The following is a 26,380-nucleotide window of genomic DNA, read 5'->3' on the forward strand; positions in this document are numbered from 1 at the left end:
TGCCTGAATTCTTTGTTAAAGATTTTGGGTTCTTAAACTAATTGCCCAATTATCGGAAGCCTACAGATACCACCTGCTCAGAGTTCCAATTATATTTTAGGAGAGTTAGGGAACATCAAGGGTCGTCTACTGGCGCAGATTCACTTCACAGAAATGCAAAATCCATAGTTGGGGACCAAGCAAACAAGAATCTTGGATGCAGTCCCTGCTCCTTTGGAGGCAGTCTTTGATAGATACTCAGGTTCCCCTATCTACGCTTCCCTCTGTTGAGCTTGGATTTTTGTTAATAAACCAAAGTGTGCCTTCTGTAAGCTACTCATTCCAGGGTACAGCCTTCACAACTCCTATACCTATGGCTATGGTAATAATAATATAACAATTTATAAATGGGAAAAATCACTTGCAAATTGTGGTATTTTAAGTAGTTTTCTGGAAAGAAACAGTGTTTTATTTTGACTGCCCTTGTTGGAATTCCATAATTTTCATTCTGTTTTCAGGTTCTTCTCACCTATTAGTTGTTGGCTAACTTTTTTCATCTTCTCCTGTTTCCTTTAAAAAGACTATTTTGTGGCTCATCCACATGTTCATTGGTCAGAATTGAATACTAAATGCACATTAAATGGTGAGATACCGCTAGATTTAAAGGAAGGTTAATTTTATATCATCACACCATAGTTTCTTGAATTGAATACATTATGCTCTTCAAAAGCTGAAGGTACCTCCACGAAGCAGTTCTCCATCAATAGTCTAAGCCCTAAAGTTAGAAACAGTAATGCTGGCATGCAGCCCCCAGCAGTAGCTCTGTTGTCATGTGGAACGATGAACCCTAAGCTCAGTTCTCTGCCAGATCTTTTTCAAATTCACACTAGAATCAGAAACATTGCCTGCCTTTTTAGAAAGGACAGATGTGAAGCTAGCTGATTGATGGAGTATTGGCTAAGCAACTAGCAGTGTGAACTGCAGTGTGTGAACAGCACATGATTTATATTTAGGAAATACTGAGAAAAAACTTAGTTCTTCTCATGAACTGCACTTACTGAATCTGGCCAGGAGTAACGGCATGAAATTGTTATTGGTAGGTGCCCTTTCGTTATGCCTTTTTTTTTCTTGTTTGTTTTGTTTTTATTGTGGCAAGGCACCCCAGTGATAACAAGCTCCAAGGCATGAAACTTTTACCGTTATGCTGAGTAAATCTTTGCTCCTCGGTGCTCACACTGACTGTACAAGGTTAACCAGCATTGTCAAGCAGCGTATAGTCAGCCACACTGAGGACGTCGGACCCTGAATACACAGGGTCCACATTTCCTCTAAACATTTTCGCATAAGTATTTATGTAGTGACAGTAACATATCTTTAAGGAATGTTATATAAATTAAAAAGGTTCCTTTTTCAGGAGTGAGGAAAGAAAGGGACTTACTTTTCATGAAAACTGAGAAAGCTAATAGGAATTACAGTTTCATGACTTACTCCAAACAAATCATATATTGCCAGTTTTAAGGCTCCTCTGTGGTTAGGGCTGACTGGGTGAAGTGTAGGGCAATTTCATATCTCATTTCTGTCTATAAGAAGTCAGACCATTCAGTGTATGCACGTCGAAGCTATTATTGGCTTAATATGGCAGTTGCTCTCAAATAACGTGAATTAGCTTCCTTTACCCTTCTTGCCTTCTGTATGTTGCCAGTACTAAATAGTGGGTTTTGGAAAAAGTAATGACACTGTTGGGGGATTCTCTCTGCAACAGAATTGCTAATTCACTTGCCTCTATTCAGTCCTCCTTTTCAAAGCTTGCTGAATTAACAGTTTGTCTTGTCATAACCACAAGCAATTCAGGCACATGAAGCTCCCAAGCAGAAGTATTCTGCTCTGAAAAAGCAATTGGAGTTGCTAGAGTTCTCTCCATTGGAGAGTACAGCTTCCTTTACTGCTGCTCCAGTAATTCCAAATCCACAAAGGTGTTGCTCTGGATGCTTTTTTCCAGTCTTTTGCACTGTGATGCTGTCAAAATAAACTCAGTTATATGAGGATGACAAATCTCCCACCAATAAAAAGTGAGAGATCCAGGCAGCCATTTGACATCTCTGCAGAGGGCACTCCAAAAAAGGGAGTCCCCATGAAAACTGGGAGATTAGAGGGGAAAAATACAGAAAGCCTTTGCAATGGATAGTATTAACATCAATAGCCTCTATTAACTCACGTCTAATTGAGATTCCATTCAGCTCACAGGAAATACATAAAGACAGATGGGAGGACCTGAAATCTACTAAATGATACCTGGAGCAATGATTGAGATTTATGTTTAATATTTTGGTCTGATCCATTTTAGTTTGTTTATTTGTTTTTTTGGAAGGGGGCAGAGGCAGCATTGTTAAACCAAAGAACAAAATGCAAACTAAAGAGGCAATAGTATGTACTGCAAAATATATTGGATCTTTTCTAGGTCCTGACTATTGAACTAATAGTAGGAAATCTGATATTTCATTGCAGAATCCCAAATGAAGCTAAGCAAACATTAATGTATAATGAAGGATTGTAACATTTAGCTTTTTTAAATGAGAAAGAGATTTCAAAACACAGCCCTTATCAAACTAAGCCTCCAGACTAGCCTGGTGCACACACATATGCATTCATATATACAGGAACCCTTCCCATCTCTCTTTAACATGTTATAAATAGTTTATATCTTCCCTTGGACTGTAGTTATCTAGTATTTTAAAGTAAATACTCATTTCATGAAATACAAAATTTCCTATCATTCTTTTTTATAAGCAATATAGAAATCCACAACTTTTTGAGATAATCATTGAATTTATGCTTCTGAAAACCTGCCATTTTCTTCCTTTGTTGGTGACCAATCTTGTATATCATTATATGTAATTACCATTTTCACTGATAAAGCTGAATTGCTAAATGCTAAACACTGACAAATCTTAATTTAATGGGGCATCTACAAGTTATGAGCCAAATAAATTCTTGGTGTTTTCATCCTACATTTATGGGCATAACCCCTGTTATTTCTCATGAGAGTTTTACATGAAGCTTCCTGTACATACCAAGTCAGAAATCTGACTCAAAGAAATGACTCCTTTTGTTCTGTGGTTTCAAGGGAAATGAACTATGCAAAAATATCAATTGGCTCGTGAGAAATGATCTAATATTTTGTATACTATTATCTGCTATCTTCAAAATTGCTCTCTCTAGAATTCTCTGGAAGGAATTTAAACATAATGAGTCTCATTCCTGTAATGCTGAAAATTGTTGAAATGGTATTTGTTGTATGGCAGGAATTCATTTCCAGCAGTAATTTTCATGTTTCTATAGTCTGTTATTTAATCCTTGAAAGGGAAAACCAGTCAAGTAAAATCTTCACTTATTTTGCAGTATATTGTAGGCAGTTGCAGCTGTGCAGACATTACAGCTTCCTGGCAGGAATGTGCCAAAAGGATGAAGTGAAAGCAAACTTCTATAGACTATTTGTAGGCGTTAGCATTGAGCCTACTTATCTATACGGAAAAACATATTTCAGCACATCTTCTTTCATAATCAGGGATTTGATTGTAGGCAAAAGAAATAATAGCTTGGTTAGCACCACTGCAGAAAATGGGAATTTTGCCAGAGACCTCAGTGGGATCAGGATCAGAGTTTAAATACATTGCTGTTCAAGCACTGGGAACAGAAACAGTTCGGTAGGGTTTAGTAAGAAACAGCTGGTCCTGTTGCTGTAAGTGGATCTTTTTTTCCACCTAAAAGATCTCTTTCCAGTGTATAGTATTCCAGCAATGGGTTAGTGAAGCTTATAAAATCCCCTTCTGAAGAAAGCTGAAGCAAAACCAAAACGTTGTCCTAATAAGGCTCTATCCTGATTCCTTGCAGTGATTTAAATAGCAGTTTCATGCAATAAGAACAGGATTGGGCCCACATACATCTTCATTTCTGAGGAGTCCTGACAGTGTGTGACAGATCAAACAAATCATGGTGAAATCCTAAATAAGCAATCTCAAGTCACGTGCTAGAAACTTTTTATTCCTCAAGCTTTATCAGTCATACCTTATTTTTTCCTCTACACCTCACTAGGCTTATCAACGTTGCAAGCTGTGCTGGATTCTGCGGCTGAAAAGAAATGGCAAGTGACTGCTATCAATGTAGGAAATATTAACAATGACAGAAAAGATGAAACTTACCGTTCACTATTTCAAGATCTAGAGGTAAAAAAGGAAAGGCGAGTGATTTTGGACTGCGAGCGAGATAAAGTCAACGACATTGTTGATCAGGTTTGCTATTCTCAGTTTTTCAGTGACAGCAGTTGGCTGTATTCTAAAAGTAATCATAATGACTTTATTTCCATTGATCCTATTTTTGTCATCATTATGCATCATTTGGAAGTGACAGATATGTATTGAGGACCACATATGTATTGGGCAGAAAGAGAGTTTAAAAATCCTGTAGTCCATCTCTCTGCACAAAGGCAAGATAATTGTATCTGGATCATCCCATATTATTTTCTATCCTGATTATAAAAAAATATCTCTAGTTAAGGCTATTTCACAACCTGTCAAGATAATATAATATCTTACATATAGTTTATATGCTATTATAGATAGTGCATTATAAATAGTTACAGCTAGGCTTAGCTCTCCTTACAGTTACAAAGTGTTTTCTACTCCTTACACATTTTCCAAGAACCTTTTTCGTATTGTAAGGCTGGGCTGACAGCTCCTCTTCTACCTTTCATGTTTCTAAGCTGCTTGTCAGTCTTAAGTATCTTCAGATCTCCTTTCAGTTTGCCTTCTTCGTAAAACGTGTTACCCAACCTTGGATACTGTTTGCCATAGCTGAGGCCTCCTGAGCTTCAAGTGGAGCAGGAAAATGTCTTTTCTCCAACCCTCCTTTATAATCACTTTATTATTATAAAGTTATTTTCCAAAATGATTTTTTTTTTTACAACAGCATAAAACTGTTCTGATTCAAATTCTTGTGTTGCCTGTTATAATCCTCTAAATCCTTTTCTTTAGTACTACTGTCTAGGCGGGTATTTTCCATACTGTCTCTGTATCTTAATTCCTCTTCTCATGCCTACAGAGCACAGTAGAAAGTTATGAAGATAGCTCCATGCTAGCTGGAGCTTGACCACATGAGACAATGCAGCATCTGTAGGGATATGTGAGCTGAGTGTAGATATGTTAGGTATTGGTTTGAAGCTTTTTTGAAGGGCTTGTTATTTTGGTCTTTGATATGAAGGTCATTGTGGTTTGGAGAAGCTCAGGCACTGAGCAGTATTCTAAATGGAGTGCTTTGTATTTATCTCTATTTTATTTTGAACTCATATCCATAAACAATTTCTCTAATTTTCAAGATCAATTTGAATTTGATCCTGTTCTCCAGAGCATTCACCATCTCTCTCTCTTACTATCTGCGATTTTTAAAATTATATTCTCTGAATTCTGCTGTTTATGCCACTAATAAATGTACTGAATAGAGAAGGAAATACTACTTACAGGTCCTATTCAGCTGGTTCTGTGTGGCTTTTCAAACAGTTGTTCATTTAGCTTACAGTGATTTTTGTCTTGTTGAGATTCCTTTAAGAGGGTGTAATGATGTTATACAGGACAAAAGTCTTATTAAAGTCAAGATATGTTCTCTCATGTTCCACTGTTCTCTCGTTATCTATTAAGCTAGTACTCATGTCAGAGAAACAAAACAAATTGCTTTGGCATATTTTGATTTTGACAAGCCTGTGTATGACTGTGTATCATCATCTTATCCTCTAGATGCTTTTAAATTAAATACATAATATTCATTATAATCTCTTCTCTGATATGAAAGTTTGGCTGACTGCTTTTACCACTTCTTAAAGACAGGAACTCTGTTTAAACTTTAGCTACCCCCCATTTTTACTATCCTTATTTGTTTAGTAATAGACCTTTTATTTCCTTTGGCTTTCTCTATTTTGATTGTATCTCTAGAATATTTTTGCTGCCCTTATTGCCCATCAATAGTGTCTGCCTTGTTTTGAGTCTTAAATTTTCTCAGCTTACCCCACAGACCTGTGCAACTCCTAAAACAGATGGATAAACTTTTTTTCCTGCTGTTTTGACTTCCAAGTCACCAGAGGAATCTTGATAACTGGATCTGTCACACTGGTCATTTAATTCCAAACAAAAATCTAAATTAGCTGTTTCCCTATTAATTTTTCTCCATCTCCTGAAATGAAACATTATTTTGAACAAGGGATTTCTTGGCTTGTGAGTATTCCTTGAGTCTGTTCTTCTGATTTTCTTTTCTAACAGCAGAATGCATAATTCAAGTCGCTCTTTACTACCAGATTTATTTTTTAAATAATTATTTTAATTCCTGACAAAAAGAAAAAAGCCTCATCAATTTTCTTTTTTTCATGAGGGTGCCTGAAGTAGGTCCTTTGTGTCACTGTCCCATTTCTTTTTCTATTTATTTTTTACAGAGAGACATGCAACAGGCTTTCTGCTGAATAGATTTTTTCTTCAATACTTAAGTATTCTTGATGTATAAAGCAGTAACTTCTTTATTTTCTTCCTTGATTTTCATTCTTGAACAAGCCTTTTGTTGCAATGCTGTGATTTATCCCAGTAACTTTCTAAGCCTTGGTGGCGACTTCAGGTTCTCCCAGTTATGCTCTGTAGTCCTTCGATCTTTGTGCAGACACACGGTGTGTTTGCAGAGTTGCATCATCATTCTTGGCCTTGTCTCTGCTATGAGTATGTTGGAGTTTCTCTTCCAGATTTCGATCATTTAAATAAGCTAAATTTTAAAATATTTTCAGTTTACCAGCTCTTGTCAGACTAGTATATATTTCTCTTCTCTGGCTTGGAAAGTCAGCGTCTTTGGATGCTCTTCATTTTATGGACTTTATCTCTTGCCAGCTAGCTTCCTTTGCAGAATCTCATTCCTGATAATACCATTTAGGCAACTGTGCAATTACTGCCATTTCTTGTCTATCCCTGCTTGAGTCATTAGTCTTAACTAGGAAGACCAGCGAATATCCTCTGCGTCCACAGCTCCTCCATCCTTCAGCTCCTTTTGGAGCCACCACTGAATCTTCTTAGGGTTTTAACTGGCAGCATCCTTGGTGTTCATGTGGATAAGTGGTGCAGGGCAATGTTCTAGAAAGCTAGATTGATGAAATAATACCCAGTGGCAGTTACAGCTGGGTTAGTAACTATTGATCCAAAGGTCTGTGGCTACTGGTAGTTTTCTCAAATATTAATGACTAAGAAGCATTTAACGTAGAATACCTAATCTGTTTGGTTTACTGACATTTCTTAGGAAGCAGCAGCTGCATAAGAAATACATCTGAGCAGAGTTCTTAAACCTCCATAATAAAATGATTTAATGAGTTTTCAGTAATCTGAACCAAGTAACTGTTTTAGAGTCATTAAGTTCATGTATCATGTATATATTAAGCTCAAAACAAGAGTAACTCAATAAATTCTTATTCAATATGATCTCTTTTGGCCTCAAAATCTATTAATATAATATTTAGTGTTAAAGATTGCCTTCAGTTATATCCCTGTGACTTCATTAAAGCTAATATGTGGAACTTAGTTCAATAACTACTAGCCTGATATAAATTACAAGATATCAGTATTTTAGTTATGTCATGAGTTAAATGAGGGAATAAATGTATCCTTCCCTCTTGATTTAAGTTGTTCTCACTGCTGAAAAGATAGGGGGAACCTCCAGAGTCTGCTTTTCTCCCATCTTCTTTCTCTGGAGATGTGTTTTGCTTCAATATGCAAACTTCCCCATGGAGCCAAGCTTTTAATTAGGATTATTTCCAAGAAGAGACCATGGTATATGCCTGCCGGTGGAGATAACTCGGGAACCACCAGTTGACTGTGGGGGAGGTTATAAGGAAGCCTTAGTGCAATAAAAAATAATTTGAACTTTAAAAAAATTCTTTCATACGTAGATATTACCATTAATATCAGTGGGCTTTTAAACTGTTTTTCTAGTTCAAGGAATGTTAAAAGGGAGCAGAATCTAAGCAGAAATCTCTGAGGCACAGTGTTTCTGGTGCTACCACTGCAGGTTACACGCTCCCTCCAGTCCAGATTTTGCCTTAATACACAGCACAGTAATTAGCATATAGCTATTCTGTTGACAGATCTTGTGACTCAGACTTGAGTCTAACATGACTGAATTTCCACAAGCAGAGAGTATGGTCAGTGCTGCATTGGGTAAAATAAAAAGTAAAACATTGAACAAACTCAGTATTGCATTGTAGTAAAAGCTCATGATTAACTTTTACATCATAGTGCATTTAGTAGTTTTTAGTCTCAGTCCATATATCTGCTCAGCATTCTCGGTTAAGGGGATATTTCTTATTTTTTACAGGTTATCACAATTGGTAAACATGTGAAAGGTTACCATTACATCATTGCAAATCTGGTAAGCAAATTTAATATTTAAAATACTCATATTACTCATTTTAATGTTTGTGGAAGCACATCAACTGATATTTTGTTTAAAATGCATTTTAGAAAATGAAAGCTAAATGCCTTTATCTTTACTAAATGAATGCATGTGTTGAGATTGTGGTTCTTACTTGGCTGAGTCTTTTCAGGGCTTAAATGCCTCCTGTGACATTGCTGTCAGTGGGAGTGAAGATTGCTCAGCACCTCCAGCAGATGTTCAGCCCTTTTCAACATACTTTAGAAAAGCCAGGATAGGTAGGGAAATCAAAAAAATAATGTTCCAGCTTATAGACTGGTCTGTTCATTCAGGTTACTGGTATTTCCTCTAACCTCTGATGTACTTACAAATTAGAGTTCGCAGCCTTCATTCTGCTAGACCAGCGAGTCTCAGCTTTACACATCCTCATTCCTCAGACCGGCTAGGCAGTCAGTTTGAATTAATCTTTTCTTGAACATGGGTAATCAGAAAGTATAGCTAATAGTGTTCCTAAGTGGGAAAGTTAAGGAAACTCACTAAACTCTTTCAAGGTCATTTTTTTTGAACTTGCATCTGGAGATGAACAGCCATTTTACTGAGGTCAGCAACACTTATTTACTGCAGTGAGGGAATCTAGTCCAATGTTTTTGTAAAAGATAAGAAAGCAAATTCTACAGGCTTGATTTTCAGTTATGCTGTTCTAGAAAAGAGTTTGGGGTTGCATGGTGGAAGTGTCTTTAAATCATTTTTTTCACCTCTTTATTCTTGGCCTGTGATAGATAGGGTCTGACTGATTAAAAATTTCAGCAGGACTCAGAGTGCCCTAATTTACAGTCTACTTTCCATGATCCTTTGAGGGCTCTGGGAAAACAGGACAGCAATAGTGTCTGTCACACTTAAGATGTAACCCCTACTTACTCCCAACCTTTGATTAAACACTTCCTCCTTCTAGGCAGGAAGTATTCTGTGACTCTTACAAATCACATATGTTGCCAGGCAAGTGTAAAGAAGCCTTAACAAAGATTGATGTTCTAAAGGCCTCTTTTAAAGCAGAATAATAAGGGTATATATTTATTAACTATTTTTTATTTTTCTTTGTGATAAGTAAGTTAAGTTACTGCATATTCACAAAACAAACAAAAAAAGTCTTACAGAACTTGAAAAACTGTAACATTTAGGCATTTCTGTTTTGTATTGCATACATTGTATAGATAGTATTTTGAGTCTAACAGAAATAAAATGTTTTAGAAAAATTGCCTAGTCTGTTTCATTATGTTGACTGATTGCTATTTTAGCCATCTGCTTTAAGTTTGCAACAGTAAGCCCATAAAATCTTAAGTTATTGAATCATGTATTCCAAAGCTTTTTAATATCATATTTGCTTACTACAGGTTTGTATAGTTTAAGTTTAAATATTGCAGATATTTATATAATATTATATAAAATATATATGGTAATGATTTAAAAAATACATTTTTCTTTCTGAGAAAGAAAATTTATCTAGTACTTGATCATATCTTGTTTTCTTTGCTGAATTCACCTTTTCTTCTTTTCTTGACCATAATATTGTTCCCTTCCAGTCTGATCAGTCAGTCACAGAATTGATCTGAATAAAACATGCTGACAGAAAGAGAAGGAGGCAAAGTATACGAGTGCTTATGCTCAAACTTTAAGCTCACAGTAAGATTAAGAAAAGATTCATGATCCCTATAAAAGCATCTATATTAGCATGCAACAACACGTCACTGATTAGTATAATTAATATGCAGTAGCTAAAGTGCACCTAGCGTAGCAATTGTAGCAACTTTTGTTAATGTGGTCTGGGGTTGCTGCTGCTTCTTTTGTTTGCTAAGTGTTCATTTTGGTTGTATTTCAAGCTGAAGTGTTTGAAATCAGGATTTAATTTAAATTCCTTAGTATGGTTATTTGGGGAAAGTTAAATACAGACATGAAAAAGAAAACATATATTCTTCTGGTCAACAGCTACAAAGGCAAACTCACATAAAAATTAATCTATCCAAGCAATATGGCCAAATCATTCAGTCTTGGCGTAAAAATCCAGTCCTGATCTCGTTGCCTTCATTAGGATCTCTGTTCTCAGTCTGGCAAAACTCTTTTTTTTTTCTTTTTTTTTTCTTTTTTTGAATTGATGGGTGTTTCTGTTTCAGAGGAAGAATGATTGGAGGCTTTGATTCTTGATAGAGGTTTACCAACCTGCAACTCTTTAGTTTAGTTACAGATACCATTGTAGATATATGGAAATATCTCAGAATGATATTTAGTGAAGGTTCAGAATGATGCTGATTTGAATGGAATGGCCGAGAAAATGTTCAGTAACATCAGACCGCTGAAGTCATGAGTTTATTTGATACTTGTTTGTCAACAGTAATTGACACAATTAGTTGTCTCTCATTTAATTTGGATAAATAAACTCTTTCAGTCTAACCTGTTTTCATTTTATAATGAGTATTAGGGTGAAGAAAAAGAGCTAAGATTTAAGAGCCAGATGTTTGCCTCTCCCCAAATTTATGGAATGAGACTGTTCATAAGAACAAGAAGTAGTTCTTTATTTGGGAGGGGAAATTGTAAGTCCTTTCACATGCTCCAGGGTTCCTGATTAAAAGAGGAAACAATTGCGGCTATAACTATTCCTGGCTAAAACTTGCTTGCATAACTGTTATTCGTGGCAATATTCACCTTCTCATCTAAGCAGTCCCATTGAAATTAACAGGATTGTTTAGGAAAGCAAGCATGGCAAGGATAGCTCCTTTCAGCCCTTAATCTCTAAAGGGGTATGTCTAGTGAGCAACAAGAGACCTTGCTGGCTTGCAGAGCTGAGGACTCAGTCCAGGATTTAAACTTGGATCCTGTTTGAGGAAAACATTGGCTTACACTTCTGCAGTAAAAGTCCTAGGTAACTTTTTATCTGTATGTACTATTTAGAGATCTGCCAGAACTGGTGAAATAACAGACATTGTTTTCTGTGCCCAGGGATTTACTGATGGAGATTTATCAAAAATTCAGTTTGGAGGAGCTAATGTCTCAGGATTTCAGATAGTTGACTATGATGATCCTCTGGTGTCAAAATTTATACAACGTTGGTCAACACTGGAGGAGAAAGAATATCCCGGAGCACACACCAGTACAATTAAGGTATGTCTTGCATTTGTTTTAACTGTGATAGATGTAAAGGAAGTGAGGGAATTGGAAGAGAAAGACAAGAGACAGAGAAAGCCCTACAAAATCAGCCATGTATGTGCCTGGCAGCTTGTTAGGCAATTATTTAGGATGTGGTGATATATTATGTCGCTACTGACATTTGTTGGCTTTTTCTTCCTCCATATTTTGAAATCTTTTAAAGGCAAACACATGACATAGTCATACATATGCTTACAGGGAGCATGGATCTAGCACTGTCTGGTATAACATAATTGTCCAAAGAAATGGTAAGATATTTTCTTTTGAGACAAATGCCTAAATCCTACAAAGACTTTTAAGATTAAACAATATGCCTGAGGTACAGTATCATGGTCTGATTTCAGGCTTGACTGGCACAAGATGTGGCATTGAGTAAGTGCTTTAACTTCTTTACCTCATTTTTCCCTCTGGTTAAAACCTCTGGGGTAATAATATCTTCTTACCTTATGTGACTTTTATGAGGACCAACTAATGTTTGCAAGGCATTAACAAGAATAATTTAATTCTAATACGAAATAATTTTGCTTTTAAGTAATACAGTCAGAAATTTTATTAAGAATGAGTATACTTATATAACTCTAAAATGTATTAAGACAAAAAGATGAATGGCAAATGTTGTAGACATAACTTTTTTTTATCGTGTAATTTGAGTATGAAGCCTATTGATTTATAATGAGATGGACAAAATGTCTGAGCAAGGAATGGAAGAGCCATTCTGTAAATTCCTGGAACAAAAATCCTCTAAAGTCAATGACCTAAATGTAAATTAAAAAAAGTAAAGTTGTAGGTTGCTTTTTTTTCTGAGGCCAAATTTGGAGGACTCAACCAAGGCTACTATTTTTCTGTGGTTAATTTTGTATTTAAAATCTTTAAGACAAAACATGGGAATTCCTCATTTGATGTTTGATGGAATAAACTGGAGGCTGTATCATGCCTTTATATGCATGTATATGTAATGAGAGCACATGTAGCTCTCATTTAGGAAAAAATGAAGGGATGATTTGTCTGTGAATGATTTAATACAATTCTTACATGTCTTTCTTCCTGATTCTTTGGAGTGCCCAAGTCTACTTACCTTTCCTAATGTTGCAGAATCTTAGTTTGGAAATAATCACACTGAAATGGATAAGTAAAGTCAAGAAATCTAACTGAAACCACTATATGGTTTTTCTGTTTGAAAGATTAGTAAATCAGCGTGACACAGTGCTAAGGGATCTGTTAACTCTGATATTACTTACAGTGGGAAAATTGCATGTGTGTTGTGTAAGATGAAGTGGTTGTAACAGTTATAGCATTAAAATCTGTAACTTTATCACAGGTATTCCCTTTAATTTTTCCATAATAGGTTGTCTAATTGCTGCTTCCAGCTATACTAGAAATTGAAAGGCATGAAGGAGAACATATGGGATAACTTATGTTATTGAGGCTTATTTTGTTGTGGATGGGAAAAATAAATGAAATGGATGTTAACTGAAAAATACATATAGTTTTAAATTCAATAAAAGGCCTAATCTGATTTTTGCCTTCCTTTATATATTGTCTGCACAAGGAATACCCAAGACTGCACTAATAGTCATACAAGAGATTAACAGAAATAAATTATCAGATAATTTACACATGCTAGAGGTGTTGATAGGGGAAAAAGTGGATGTGTATTGCAATGTTTGGAGAGATTGTTTGTATCAGTTACTGTATTTCTTCATTTAACTTTCTACCTTATACACATACTGTTTGTTATTTCTGCCTGCCATTACACGTAAGGACAGAGATATGTTGTATTTCATTCACATTCTTGAGGGAGCTAGAGGCAGAGCAGAATCACAGAAATCATAGAAAATAGGGCGAGAGAGGTCCTTGAATAGTCATCCAGTCCATCCCTCCTGCCTGAAGGCAGGATCAGATCTACCTGTGCAATTCCTGATGGAGAGTGATTTCACATCTTCCCCAGGCAATCTATTTCAGAGATTAAATAGTCTTAGTTTTCTGTTTTTGTCTAACCTAAATCAGCCTTGATGTCATCTAATCCATTACTCCTTAGTCTACTGATAACAGATATGAGGAAGTTCTCTTTTATTATAGCTGTCCTTCTGTATTTGAAGACTGCTGCCATATTCCTCCTTGCTTTTTTCCTTCATAGACTAAATAATCCATCTTCGTCTGAGCTTTCTACTCACAGATCATGTTGGTCATTGTGCTCTGTAAACTTCCCAGCTGGTACCTATCTTTTTTGAAATGCCAGGCTAAGTCCTGCACCTTACCTGAGTGCTGTGCTGTCCAAACAGACATAATGGCTTCGTATGTCTCATCGACAGTACTCCTTTCAATACATCCTTTTATGTTACTCTTCTTTTTCTCACCATCATGACACTGTTGAAATATATTTATCATGAGATATATGCTAACCTCCAGATCCTTTTCTGTGGTGCTTTTCCTGGGCTGCCTATTTAGGCAGTCCAATCTCATATCTGTGCACTTGATCATTCCTATAAAGTACAGGGTTTTGCATTTATTCTTTCTCCATTGCATTCCTTACCTGTCCATCTTGAACAAGCTGTTCCTTTCTATATTAATATTCATGTGAGTTATCCTATGCCTCTTGGAAAAGTATATAGACATCTGAGTTATTGAGCAGATTGATCCACTGTTCTCCTATTTGTCCCTTCTATAATCTTATAAATAACCTTTCTCCCCTTTGGTTTTGAAAGACTCATCCAAATTGTCATTGTTTACACATGAGCTTTTGCCACTAATTCCCATGGATCCTAGAAGGGAACCTTTACTACTAGACAGGATGAGTGTTATTTAATCATAAAATTTAATTAGAATTCCAAAGTTATCGCTGCAAATTCTGTACAGAACCAACCTGAAAACTAATAGGAGTTTGTATTACAGTTGTATAATTGAAAAGAGGTTATATGTCCCTGGCCTAGGCATTGCAAATGCTATCTCATTGCAGGCAATAGTGTTGCAAACATTGTAATCTCTTCCTTTTGTAATCCAAAAGGAAATATAGGTTCAGTTTACACTATACAATGCAAGACAATGGAATATAACTGACAAAATTTGACATGACATATCACAGCACCCAAGCACAATCTTGAAAGTGGAAAAAGACACATCTTTCTAAAAAAAGTGCATTGCAAAGGTACATGCTTGCTGAGAAACATACAGATGTTGAAGCCCAATTACAAAGATGCCCACAAGAGGACTTGGATGGAATTGCTTTAAAAATGTGTATTCCACAGTTTATGATGATATTAATTAAAAGAATTTTCAGTCTTAGTGTGTAGAGTATGACACCTGATTTTATTACTACACTGTACCTGTACCAAAAATCTTTAAAGCTTGTAGTTTTTTTTAAGCAGGACACTTAATCTATTGCTTTGCTGCCTTTTTACAAAGGGACACTTCATCTTTCAAAAGTGAAGCTAATATACTCAGCTTACCCCAGATTTACTGTGTTTAACATATACTCTATCTGTTGTAACTGTGGGTCTTCTCAGTCTGTATACAATTCTGAAGAGCTAATAATGTGTAGAACTTGAACCCTACTGCTGAGCAGCCTGGCTAATTTCTTTGCCACATAGCAAAACAAAAGCCCCATTTAATTTTATAAAAGCCCAATAATAGTAAGTTGAAGTCCTCTTTGATGCATTATTGTGTATTTACAAATATGCTAGGTCTTCTGAGCCTCACTGTGTCAGGCTGTTATGTCTAAGGCAAACCTCTTGCTGTTGCAAAAGGACGCTGAAGAGCAATGCATTCATTCACATCCAACTGCTCTGGCTTCCTAATCTGATTAACCTGTTCAGTTGGGGGCAGCCTTTGGTGCAGTTCCAGGAAGAGACTTAATTCATACCTCTTGAAGGCTATTGAGACACGGTAAGTACCAAGCTATCCTAGCCTGTGATGAGCTTTCCAAAGCTTGGTGTGCGCAAGAAGTGTCTGAAATAAATTGTATGAATATCATACATATACAGAAACTATGTGCAGCATGTAGAAGGGAATCTGGGGAATCTGGGGCAGCCTGGTTGAAAGACTAAAGCAGCTGAGACTCGCAGTGAATACCATTTTGTTGGAAGATAAGAACCCGGTACTCACTGCAGCCATTGTCTATGGCTTAAATTGCTAGTATGGCACATTTCAGATGTTCAGAATTCATGAGATTACATTTCAGGATTCCTAAGTCCTGATAGTTAAAATAACAAAATGATAGATTGTTGTTGCCTCTTGATTTTGCCTTTAGTAGTTTCACATTTTCACAGCTTTTTACAACCAAATCACCTAGCCTCTTAGAAATTATTATGAAATCTATACTTTGTGATGATCATGGAGTTTTAGAATTTTGAATGTTTATATAGTACTAAATAGTGTGCTGTTTATGATAAAATCACAAGAATTGAAAACTGCCAATCCCAAACTGATAAGTCAGAAAGAATGAAGCTTGTAATGCAAAGCTGATGGTTTAACTCTATCCGTGCTAGTTTACCTCAAGGATGGAATACACAGAACTCACTTGCAGACAAATATAAAAGTACTTTTTAGCTTGCAGAAATAATTAAAATTTAGATAACTCACTAATAATAGGGAACAAAGAAGAGAGCAGTGAAAACTTGTCTTCAGACTAGAGATTCAGAACATTCAGTCTAGATTTTAACTACTAAGCCCCCCCCAAAATGTACAATTTATGAATAAGACAACACCAATATTTTAAGGTGTGCTTCTTATGCTTTATCATATTGGAAAATGGTTTTATAATACCAGGCATTTTAATAAATATTATAAGTGATATTCTGTTGTACCTGCTACAATTTTAATGGAAAAAATGTGATTGATTGTGTCTAAATTCAAGTAATTCCACAGAGATTATAATGGTTTCTGTAAGAAAATGAGTTACTTAATTTCAGTATTTATAACTTGATTTAATCAGAAATTGAAGTGGAGTCGTATTTGTTACAGAAGTGTCCTTGTAAAACTGTAGTCTTGCATTTGCGAGATTTTTTTGCCTACATTTTTCATTCTCTGTGTTTTCGTTTCCCAGTCAGATTTCTGTGCATAAAAATACACATCCAGCAGTTGGCTGTCTAGTTACCTGATTTTACTGCACAATTGTCTTTTGAACCCAAATATTCAAGCTTTTCTATTTACAAAAATATATATGAAATATGCATGCTGAAGAAATTTCAGTGTCAAACTACATGCTTCTTTCTAATAGCTTGTGGCTCCTTTCCATAAGTAATCACTCATCATTCCAGCATAGTTTTTTTCTTTAAAAAAAAAAAAAAATCTTAATTAAAAATTGGAACAATTAATCAATGAAGCAGTGGGTGGTTTGAGGCAATATTTGTAGATTTGTCCCAGGCATACAAAGGGCCCATTGACCCAGATCCTTCGATCCTACTAGCAAAAGTAACTGAACTGTGCCAAACCAAAGGTATTTGCGAGACTTCAGAAGCAAACTCCTGATGTACCTATGCTGCTCAGTTTCTTTGCCTTTGAATCTACCAGCAGAGTGCAGTGACTCCTCCTGCCTCTGTTTGCCTAGAAACTCTTTCTTACTTTTTTTCAGGCAGCAGCCTGGTGCTAAGGATTAGTCAAAGTGGGTAGCTGTCTGTATTAGCCAAAATTGAGGGATGGCAGAAAAGCTATCATTAGATGTTTATTTTTCTCTATAAATAACTATTTCTTGGTAAAATCAGCAATCTGGCAAGACAGATTTGATTAATTCTGTTAGTATTTAACTTGGAGTTAGACTGAAGCAAACAGAAGAAAATGTTTCTGCTGGAGATAATAGGCAAAAAAAAATAGTCCTTGTCAAAGTTGAAAGGATGAAAATTGATAATGGTGATAGGGAGATTTTGCTTTTTTAAATATTTAATATTTGAATTATTATTACTATTAAATGGCAGGTTTGGGACATTTTTAAAACACTGCAGTTTGTGTTGAAAACTTTCAAGTCTCATTGTTTTTTTTTTTTTGTTTTTTTTTTTCCCTTTCTGGTAACTGAATGTGTGGAAGGTATATTGTAATATGAAGCCAGGGTGCCTTGTACAGTCCTCCTACAGATTGTTACAGGGAATGAGGGTGAGTCAGAATATATTAAAACTGAACTAATCATTTAGTGTGGCATTATTCTATAGGTTAATCTAAAATTTTGATCTAAATAATCCTCATATGAAATTCCATTTTAGAATCATTTCTACTGCAGTGTTTAGTTTCTAGGATACCTCATTGCTAGAACTTACTCCCGTTTAATCTATATGGGACTTTCCATCAACTGTGAGTAAAATAATATAGCTAAAGAGCCTGATGGAATTTTAACAGATTCTTATCATTCATATAGCATCAGCTATTTTATAAGACAAAAGTTTGATCTAATTTCTAATGATAAATTATATTTTCTTCTACCATCTTCATTAATTGCTCTTAGAATGAGTTATTCTTCTAGAAAATGATGTAGAAAACATTTTTATGTTCACCTAAATAACTTTGTCTTGAATAACAGTCCCACCCACCAATGACATGATCCACATTCAGTAATGCTTGGTCATTTTTATCATAAAAAGAGCAGTCATTGAAGACTATATTTTAGTAAAAGAGCATTTTATATTTAAAAATGCAAATTTAGCCTTAATGTTAATTTTTTGGGGGGAGGTGATTCTTGTGAGAAAACATAGGAATTGAGAGATTCAAATGTAATATTATGCTAAAGCAATAAAATAGCAGAAGGGCTGACTTACTATATGTTTGCTTTGAGAATGGCTAGAAAGCGATCCTCATTGTAACTGATAGACAAGAGTGGACAAAAAAATGCTACGCTAGTCTTTGTTTCTTAATAAAAGACCTTTTCCATAGAATAAAAATTTGATTCTGTTTTCTATTGTTTCTAGATTTAATCTTGCTGAAAGTCCATATAAAATTTCTTTAACTGCCAACAAACAGGAAAGTTACTGTAGATAAAGGCACTTCAGAGTGCACTGGCTCATTTTTAGGAAGACAGTGTAGTTTCATTGTTGCTCCTATTTAAAGTTGCTTATATGTGCATATTGATCTGGTTTGCTCTCATGTGGAACTATCAGTTTTAATTTTTCCATTTATTATATTTACACATTAATATTCACGTGAGCTCCATTTCCTACAGCATGATTTTTCAGAGAAGTCATTTGGCTTTCTCTTTCTACATTTAGTCTCATCGTCTCCTTTAAATGTTCCTATTTTATCTGTTTTCACTGTTACAGGCACAGGCTGCAGTGCTTGCTGTTGGGTCATGCCTTTTTTAACAGTATAAAGAATGACAGTGTTCTGTAGCTCAGTCTTGAAGAAAAAAGGCTTTGTGCATTCATGGGGTGATGATTAAAAAGGCAGATGTTCTTTGTGTTTTACAGTAAATTAGAGGTGATTTTATCATTAGCAGCACAGCTGTTTTTACAAGTGCATTCTATTTACATTTAGAATTAAGATTATACAAATAATTGTAAAATGCTACTTATTTCATCATTATGGATATTTTCCACAGGCAGTGGCATGGATTAGAAGACAACATCATCTTTTTTCATAAGAAAAATGGTGTGGGTTCAAATCCAAATAATTGGTTTTAGTATTTCTGTCAAGCTCCGTATGTTTTCTGGTGATAGAAAGTTCACCAGGAGTGAGCTTCTGGTTTGAGAATTAGGAGGGTATATAAAACTTTTAGAAAAGTGGAAGAGAATACAGCAAGAATTAGTATTAAGGAACTTAGTAAGTGGAAATTATTTTAGATAGTAAACTTTTCATCCATTGAGTAATTACCAGAGACTTTAAGAACCTCCATGATTTCAGGTTCTAAGAAGTTACACAAATATAGTAAACGTACAATTTACATTGGTACAGATATGTAAATTAGGTATAGTGTAGAGTTGATTCTGCCTTTGCTGTAAGAAAAGATTAGGTGTCCTCCTTTTTTTTTTTTTTAATTATTTAGGATTTTTTCAAAGAGAGGAGGAGGAAGATTAAATTTACAGCAGTTTTCACAAACCTGCTGAAGGTGGAAAAACGTACAGCATGAAGATATGTATTAAAAACTACAGTGCTCCTTTTCTAGACCTTGTTTTAACACCTGATAGTTATTCTTTCTCATTAAGAAGTGTTTAAGGCAGGTAAATATTTTTGTATTGCAGCATAGTATGATAGATTTAGAAAGCAGGCCACAGACATGAACTTTTTTAATACCAGCATAAAACTGCTATTTTGTTTTTAACTGCACTGGCTAGGAGAACACCTTGTAGAACTTAGTATCTGCTTCAGTATTTCTTTGACTCTAAATTGGTTATAAATGATTACAATAGCAAGAGCAAAATAAAAACCTAGTACAGCAGCATATTATATTATAATTTGGTTACCAACTGCTCTCTGAGCGAATAATATTAAATCATCTCACCAGCTGTATGTTTTAGATCCATTCTTCATGATCGATGAAAGTTGAGACAAAACAACATGATGGATCCAGAGTAAGTGACAGCACGCTTCTGAAAACATCAGTTCATCTACCTGTGGGCAGAGCTGGCTCAGCTGAGACAAAGATCAAGGTTTTCTAAGGTGTCTAAGATGGCACAGCTCTGTTTCTTTAACATGTTTTCAGAGAATAAAGGGAGCGTGATGTTAATCTAATTTGATCTTTTGCATAATGGAAGTGTTAAAATCCCACCAACAACTTCTGCATTAAGTTCAGACTCCAGAACACTTATAAAACAGTATCACATGTTAACTGTCTTTTCTGTTGAAGGAAAGAGGTCTGGAACTTTGGTAGATCCAGATCCCAGTACTTCTAATAAGGTCTAGCATTGTTCTGCTTTCTCTTGGAAGACAAAGGTTTCTCTTTGTTGCTAAGACTTTTTGCCCATATCCTTCCTTTTTTTCTTCTCTGACCTAGTCCTAATATTTTGAAGAAACATCTGTTTTACAGTGGCACTAGCTTTTCTGTATTGGCCGTTGTATTAGATCTAATAAAAAAAATAAACAAAACACTTTAACCCCTCTGTCCCCAGTGTAAAATCTTCCCCCCAACCTCCCCAAAATGCATATACCTACACTCTTTTTCTACTGAATTGGCACCTTAGATGATTCTCATGAATAATGGAAATTCCCATGGATCTCCATCTTTCCATCCCATTAGAGTAGCAGATGAAATAGGTAGAAGGGTAGAAGGCCTCGGGTGCCATGGATCTTGTGACCCTTGCCTTGTTCAGTTTTAAAAGGAGAAAAAAAAGAAGACCACTTTCCCATGTAAATATCCTACAGTGAAGGGGTTAGGACAATTCTTTAAGTGCCCCAGTCCTGTCCATGTCTGCTGGATGTGCTCTGAGCATGCATTTAACATCTGGCAAGAGATGTCAAGGACAGCAAGAAGGGCTTCTTCAAATACATCAGTAGCAAGAGGAAGACTAGGGAAAATGTGGGCCCTTTGCTGAATGGGGTGGGTGCCCTGGTGACAAAGGATGCAGAGAAGGCAGAGTTACTGAATGCCTTCTTTGCTTCAGTCTTTACTGCTCAGGCCAGCCCTCAGGAACCCCAGACCCTGGAGGCAAGAGAGAAAGTCTGGAGAGAGGAAGACTTTCCCTTGGTGGAGGAGGATTGGGTTAGAGATCATTTAAGCAAACTTGACACCCACAAATCCATGGGCCCCGATGGGATGCACCCACGAGTACTGAGGGAGCTGGCAGATGTTATTGCTAAGCCACTCTCTATCATTTTTGAAAGGTCATGGAGAACAGGAGAGGTGCCTGAAGACTAGAAGAAAGCCAGTGTCACCCCAGTCTTCAAAAAGGGCAAGAAGGAGGACCCAGGGAACTACAGGCCAGTCAGCCTCACCTCCATCCCTGGAAAGGTGATGGAGCAGCTCATCCTGGAGGCCATCTCCAAGCATGTGGAGGACAAGAAGGTGATCAGGAGTAGTCAGCATGGCTTCACCAAGGGGAAATCATGCTTAACCAGTCTGGTAGCCTTCTCTGATGGGATGACTGCCTGGGTAGAAGAGGGGAGAGCAGTGGATGTTGTCTACCTTGACTTCAGCAAGGCTTTTGACACTGTCTCCCATAATATCCTCATAGACAAGCTCAGGAAGTGTGGGTTAGATGAGTGGACAGTGAGGTGGATTGAGAACTGGCTGAATGGCAGAGCTCAGAGAGTTGTGATCGGCGGTGCAGTCTAGTTGGAGGCCTGTAGCTAGCGGTGTCCCCCAGGGGTCAGTACTGGGTCCAGTCTTGTTCAACTTCTTCATCAATGACCTGGATGAAGGGACAGAGTGCACCCTCAGCAAGTTTGCTGATGATACAAAACTGGGAGGAGTGGCTGATACGCCAGAGGGCTGTGCTGCCATTCAGAGAGACCTGGACAGGCTGGAGAGGTGGGCAGAGAGGAACCTCATGAAGTTCAACCAAGGCAAGTGCAGGGTCCTGCACCTGGGGAGGAATAACCCCATGCAGCAGTACAGGTTGGGGGTTGACCTGCTGGAAAGCAGCTCTGCGGAGAAGGACCTGGGAGTGCTGGTGGACACCAAGTTAAGCATGAGGCAGCAATGTGCCCTTGTGGCCAAGAAGGCCAATGGTATCCTGGGGTGCATCAGGAAGAGTGTTGCCAGCAGGTCGAGAGAGGTGATTCTCCCCCTCTACTCAGCCCTGGGGAGGCCCCATCTGGAGTACTGCGTCCAGTTCTGGGCTCCCCAGTACAAGAGGGACGTGGCACTACTGGAGCAAGTCCAGCGAAGGGCTACAAAGATGATTAGGGGACTGGAGCATCTCTCTTATGAGGAAAGGCTGAGAGAGCTGGACCTGTTTAGCCTGGAGAAGAGAAGGCTGAGAGGAGATCTTATTAATGTGTACAAGTATCTGAAGGGAGGGTGTCGAGAGGATGGAGCCAGGCTCTTTTCAGTGGTGCCCAGCGACAGGACACGAGGCAATGGGCACAAACTGAAACACAGGAAGTTCCATCTGAACATGAGGAAAAACTTTTTCACTGTGAGGGTGACAGAGCACTGGAACAGGTTGCCCAGAGAGGTGGTGGAGTCTCCTTCTCTGGAGATATTCAAAACCCGCCCGGATGTGATCCTGTACAACGTGCTCTAGGTGACCCTGCTTGAGCAGGGGGGTTGGATTGGATGATCTCCAGAGGTCCCTTCCAACCTCAACCATTCTGTGATTCTGTGATTTCAGATGGGGCTTGGACTTTCAGGGATGTAGGCTTAGGCAGGTGCCTAGCTACTAGAGTTTAAACCAAAGCTGTTCTGGTGTGCCCAGAAAACAGACTTTCTAAACCAAACAAGGACATGCCTAAAGAACTTAAACACATCACAATCAGCAGTTTTTCTGGATAGCAGTTTTGGACCTGAACGCTTAAATCTATCTAAAACTTGCTTAAGATGATCTTTGCATCCGACATTCTGCCCAAAAGTTGTGGGCATTTCAGAGCAAAAATACTTGTTATTTGTTTGGCTGTTCTGTGTACGTACAGCACTGGAATTGCATTTATAAAACAATCATCATTAAAATGAAAGTTGGTCTGACTCTGTACCAGGGACACGCAAGCTGAGTCTTTGTTGTATATTTGTTTACTTTGATAATATTTGTATTTCAGTTTACTTAAATTGTTTAAATATAGGGGAGAATGTTGAACATTTGTTTATATCCATTGATTATACTCTCTTACTCTTGCAACAAAGAACATTTCCCTTGTCATCTTTCCTTGAATCTTACCTCCCTTCAAGGAAAACATTCATATCTGCTTTTAGACTTTCTTTCTCTTAAACTCTGTTACTGATACTGTGTCCCTTCTCTTGCTGTTCCAGTAGCACCCCGTATACCTGGTAAGGAACCCTCTTATGTATCTGTTTCAGTCTGAATTGGTCCTTGAACACTGCTTCAGCTGTATACACTATTCTAGATGAGGTCTCCCTAGTGTCTTGTAAGGTAGTACTGTCTTTGATTCTGCTGGTAGTCTCTGCCCAAAGTATCCTACTGGTTCATTTGTCTTTCTTGCTGATGTCTTAGATTGGGACTGAATGACTAGTTCATAGTCCTCTTGAGTGGTTTTCACTTGTTTGAATATAGATGTCTATAGCTTAGACATCTGTATCTGAGCTTATCTCCCTAAAGTCCTTTAACAGTCACAGGAGAAGTCATTGGAGATCAAGTTAATGGAATCTAAGGCACAAGTAATTTCATCCTAAAGGAAGAGTCTAAAATAGGTCAAAAGAATCACACCCTAAAAATGCCTCTATCTCTCCACTGACTATAAAAGAAAACTAGTATATCAAGGGTAGATTTAGTTGTTGCAGATGTCCAAATCCAGAGAGCATGAATTCCACTCCTTGTGGTTCAAAATACTTGTCCTATTACATTTTCATTTCATTTCTACTGCTCAAGTATATTATTCTTTTTTTTTTAATATGTCACAATTTAAATCTCTAAGGATACCTCTGAACTTTGTGTCTTCAGTAAGTAGCAAATGGACAGGCATTAGGTTAAATACAGGACTAAAATGCTAACTTTTTGTGACCTGTGATATGCAGGTGATCTTATTAAATCTTTTAATAAAATCTTACATCTTTAAAATCTATGAAGAAAAAACTATTGTGCTTCTGGGGGTGTTCTCTGAGGTTTCATCTTCTTTAGACAATTCAGTCACTGATAGTACTACAAAAAAGGATGCTGGATCAGCATTACTGATATCTTGCGAATGACTGGACAGCTGTTCAGGTTATAAAGGTCAACTTCTTGTCAGTTTTCCTTGGACAGCACATAATTAATATCTTCTGTTTATTCTCAGATGACTTTGTTTTATCTTTGTTTTTTGAGTTCACCTTGGGTAATTGCAGCTCACAAGTTTTATTAAGTTATATAATGCATTCTAAATTTAAGATGAACAAAATAACACATGGTCTTTGTGTTGTCTCTTTTTGATAGTTAGGGTGTTTTACACCATGATATCTGGAGAAAAAAAATTTCAGATTTGCCATGTTTCATGGCAAATAATGTAAAATTCTGCTGCACTTTAATTCATAATACTGTAATTTATATTATCATATACTAGAATTATGATGAAGCAAAGTATATTCTTTGCCACACTAATTAATATAGATGATTCATGTACAGATAAGATTTTATACTAAAGTTGCCTATTTTATCGTCTAAAATCAAAAGTAACTAACATGCTGCTGTTAGGAGATTCACACTGCTGTAGAAGTAGTGGGCTGTAAGATCCCATCTCGCCTCCAGTGAAGAATATTCCTTTGATTTTAATAGTGCAAATCACAACCTGAATGAACCTCCAATATAAAATAAAGCGAATCAGGACAGAACTAATGCACCCTTCAACTCACGCAGAATTTACACCCCCACACCCCCATAGGCACACACTCACACACCCACAGCCATCTGCATGAGCAGGTTATCTGTCTAACCATCATCTCCAGTTTATAGTTATGAGTTCTCTTTGTTTCAGTTTGCCAATGTTAAAACTGCCTACAGCTTAGTGAATGTAATGAACCCTATGAAGGTTTTTAGGAACTAAAAGTATATGCAAAATAAAGCAGTAAGAAATAATGAATGGGCTGTTTGCTTTAATGGCAGTATGGAGATGTAAAATGTTTGTAAGATTATTGAGATTCTTAGATTAAAGCTGATTTAACCTAAATAATATGTGGATTTTATATATGCGATATCATGTGTACACAGACAGATTTTAATAGGCAAAGCCCTACACAAACTAAAAATATGACTGAGTTCTGAATATTCACCCCAGTAATTATGTACTATAGGGATTATATTCTTAGAGGTAAAACATTTAATATATCCCCCTGATCAAACGAAACAAATAGGATTACTGAATTAGATAACACTGCAAGTTCTCAGTAAGTTTTTATTTCATCAGCTGTTCAAACTATGTTTCAGTACTTAATGACAATGTTGTATCCAAAGATTCTCAAAATCCTGCAGTGTAGTAAAACGTATTTCTGTTATTTGAAGAGCTACACTAAAAGTAGTATTGCCAGTCAGTCCCGCAAAAATGAGTCAGGAGCCTTTCCCTTCCCTCTGTTACCTTCTTCTCACCTCCAAATCCAAAACCATGCCCCCCAAAAGAACATAATCACTGCTATTCTAGTAATAGACAGTGATATCAACTCCAGTCAGTCTTTCACTTCCCTCTGTTGTTATTCTGATTAGTTAAAGATTTCAGTAGAAGTCACAGAGAGAAATTCCTTGAGAAAATTCACATTAATCTTCCAGTAAGTTTTTACATCTGGAGAAAGAGTTCCACCTTCCTTTTCTTCCTCTCCAAGGTCTAACAGTTGCCTACAAAAATGACCTCAATTCTGGAGCCTGCCTCGGTTACAATTGCAGCAGTTTTCTGCATGACTTGAGCTAGCTAATTAAAATTCTTATTAAAGTCTGAACAATTGAAGCAAAGAGCCTATACATCATTTCTCACTGCTTTACAGTGTATATATTTTCAGCATCTAATAGCCTTCATAGGGATCATTGCATTCATTCATAAGGCTGTAAGTAGTTATATTCTGGCTCATATTTCCAAAAGTGGCCTTTAAATTTAGCATAATTGCAATGTTCCAGGCTCATAAAGCCCCTCCAACAAAGTCCTCTGTGTACATGCACATGTGGTTTTTGTTCAGTTAGTTAAGATGGAAAATTTTTCAGTCATTGAAGATAACTGCTTGTGACTGTTTAGCCCCAGCTTTGGATGCATGTGATTGCTGGATTCTTCCTCAGTG

General features: G+C 36.8%; 1 protein-coding gene across 8 annotated transcripts in view; it reads left to right on the plus strand.

Annotated features, from left to right (window-relative positions):
- The window catches only part of GRIA2 (glutamate ionotropic receptor AMPA type subunit 2), a 96,000-nt gene that overhangs the window by 41,479 nt on the left and 28,141 nt on the right, over window positions 1–26,380 (plus strand). For all 8 annotated transcript variants that reach the window (XM_067297853.1, XM_067297848.1, XM_067297850.1 and 5 more), the window contains exons 4-6: window positions 4,072–4,268; window positions 8,368–8,421; window positions 11,416–11,577. In XM_067297853.1, coding sequence (XP_067153954.1) covers window positions 4,072–4,268; window positions 8,368–8,421; window positions 11,416–11,577 — 413 coding nt within the window. The remainder of the gene's footprint in view (window positions 1–4,071; window positions 4,269–8,367; window positions 8,422–11,415; window positions 11,578–26,380) is intronic.

The sequence above is a fragment of the Apteryx mantelli genome, chromosome 5 (assembly GCF_036417845.1).
Source record: "Apteryx mantelli isolate bAptMan1 chromosome 5, bAptMan1.hap1, whole genome shotgun sequence".
NCBI classification, from domain to species: domain Eukaryota; kingdom Metazoa; phylum Chordata; class Aves; order Apterygiformes; family Apterygidae; genus Apteryx; species Apteryx mantelli.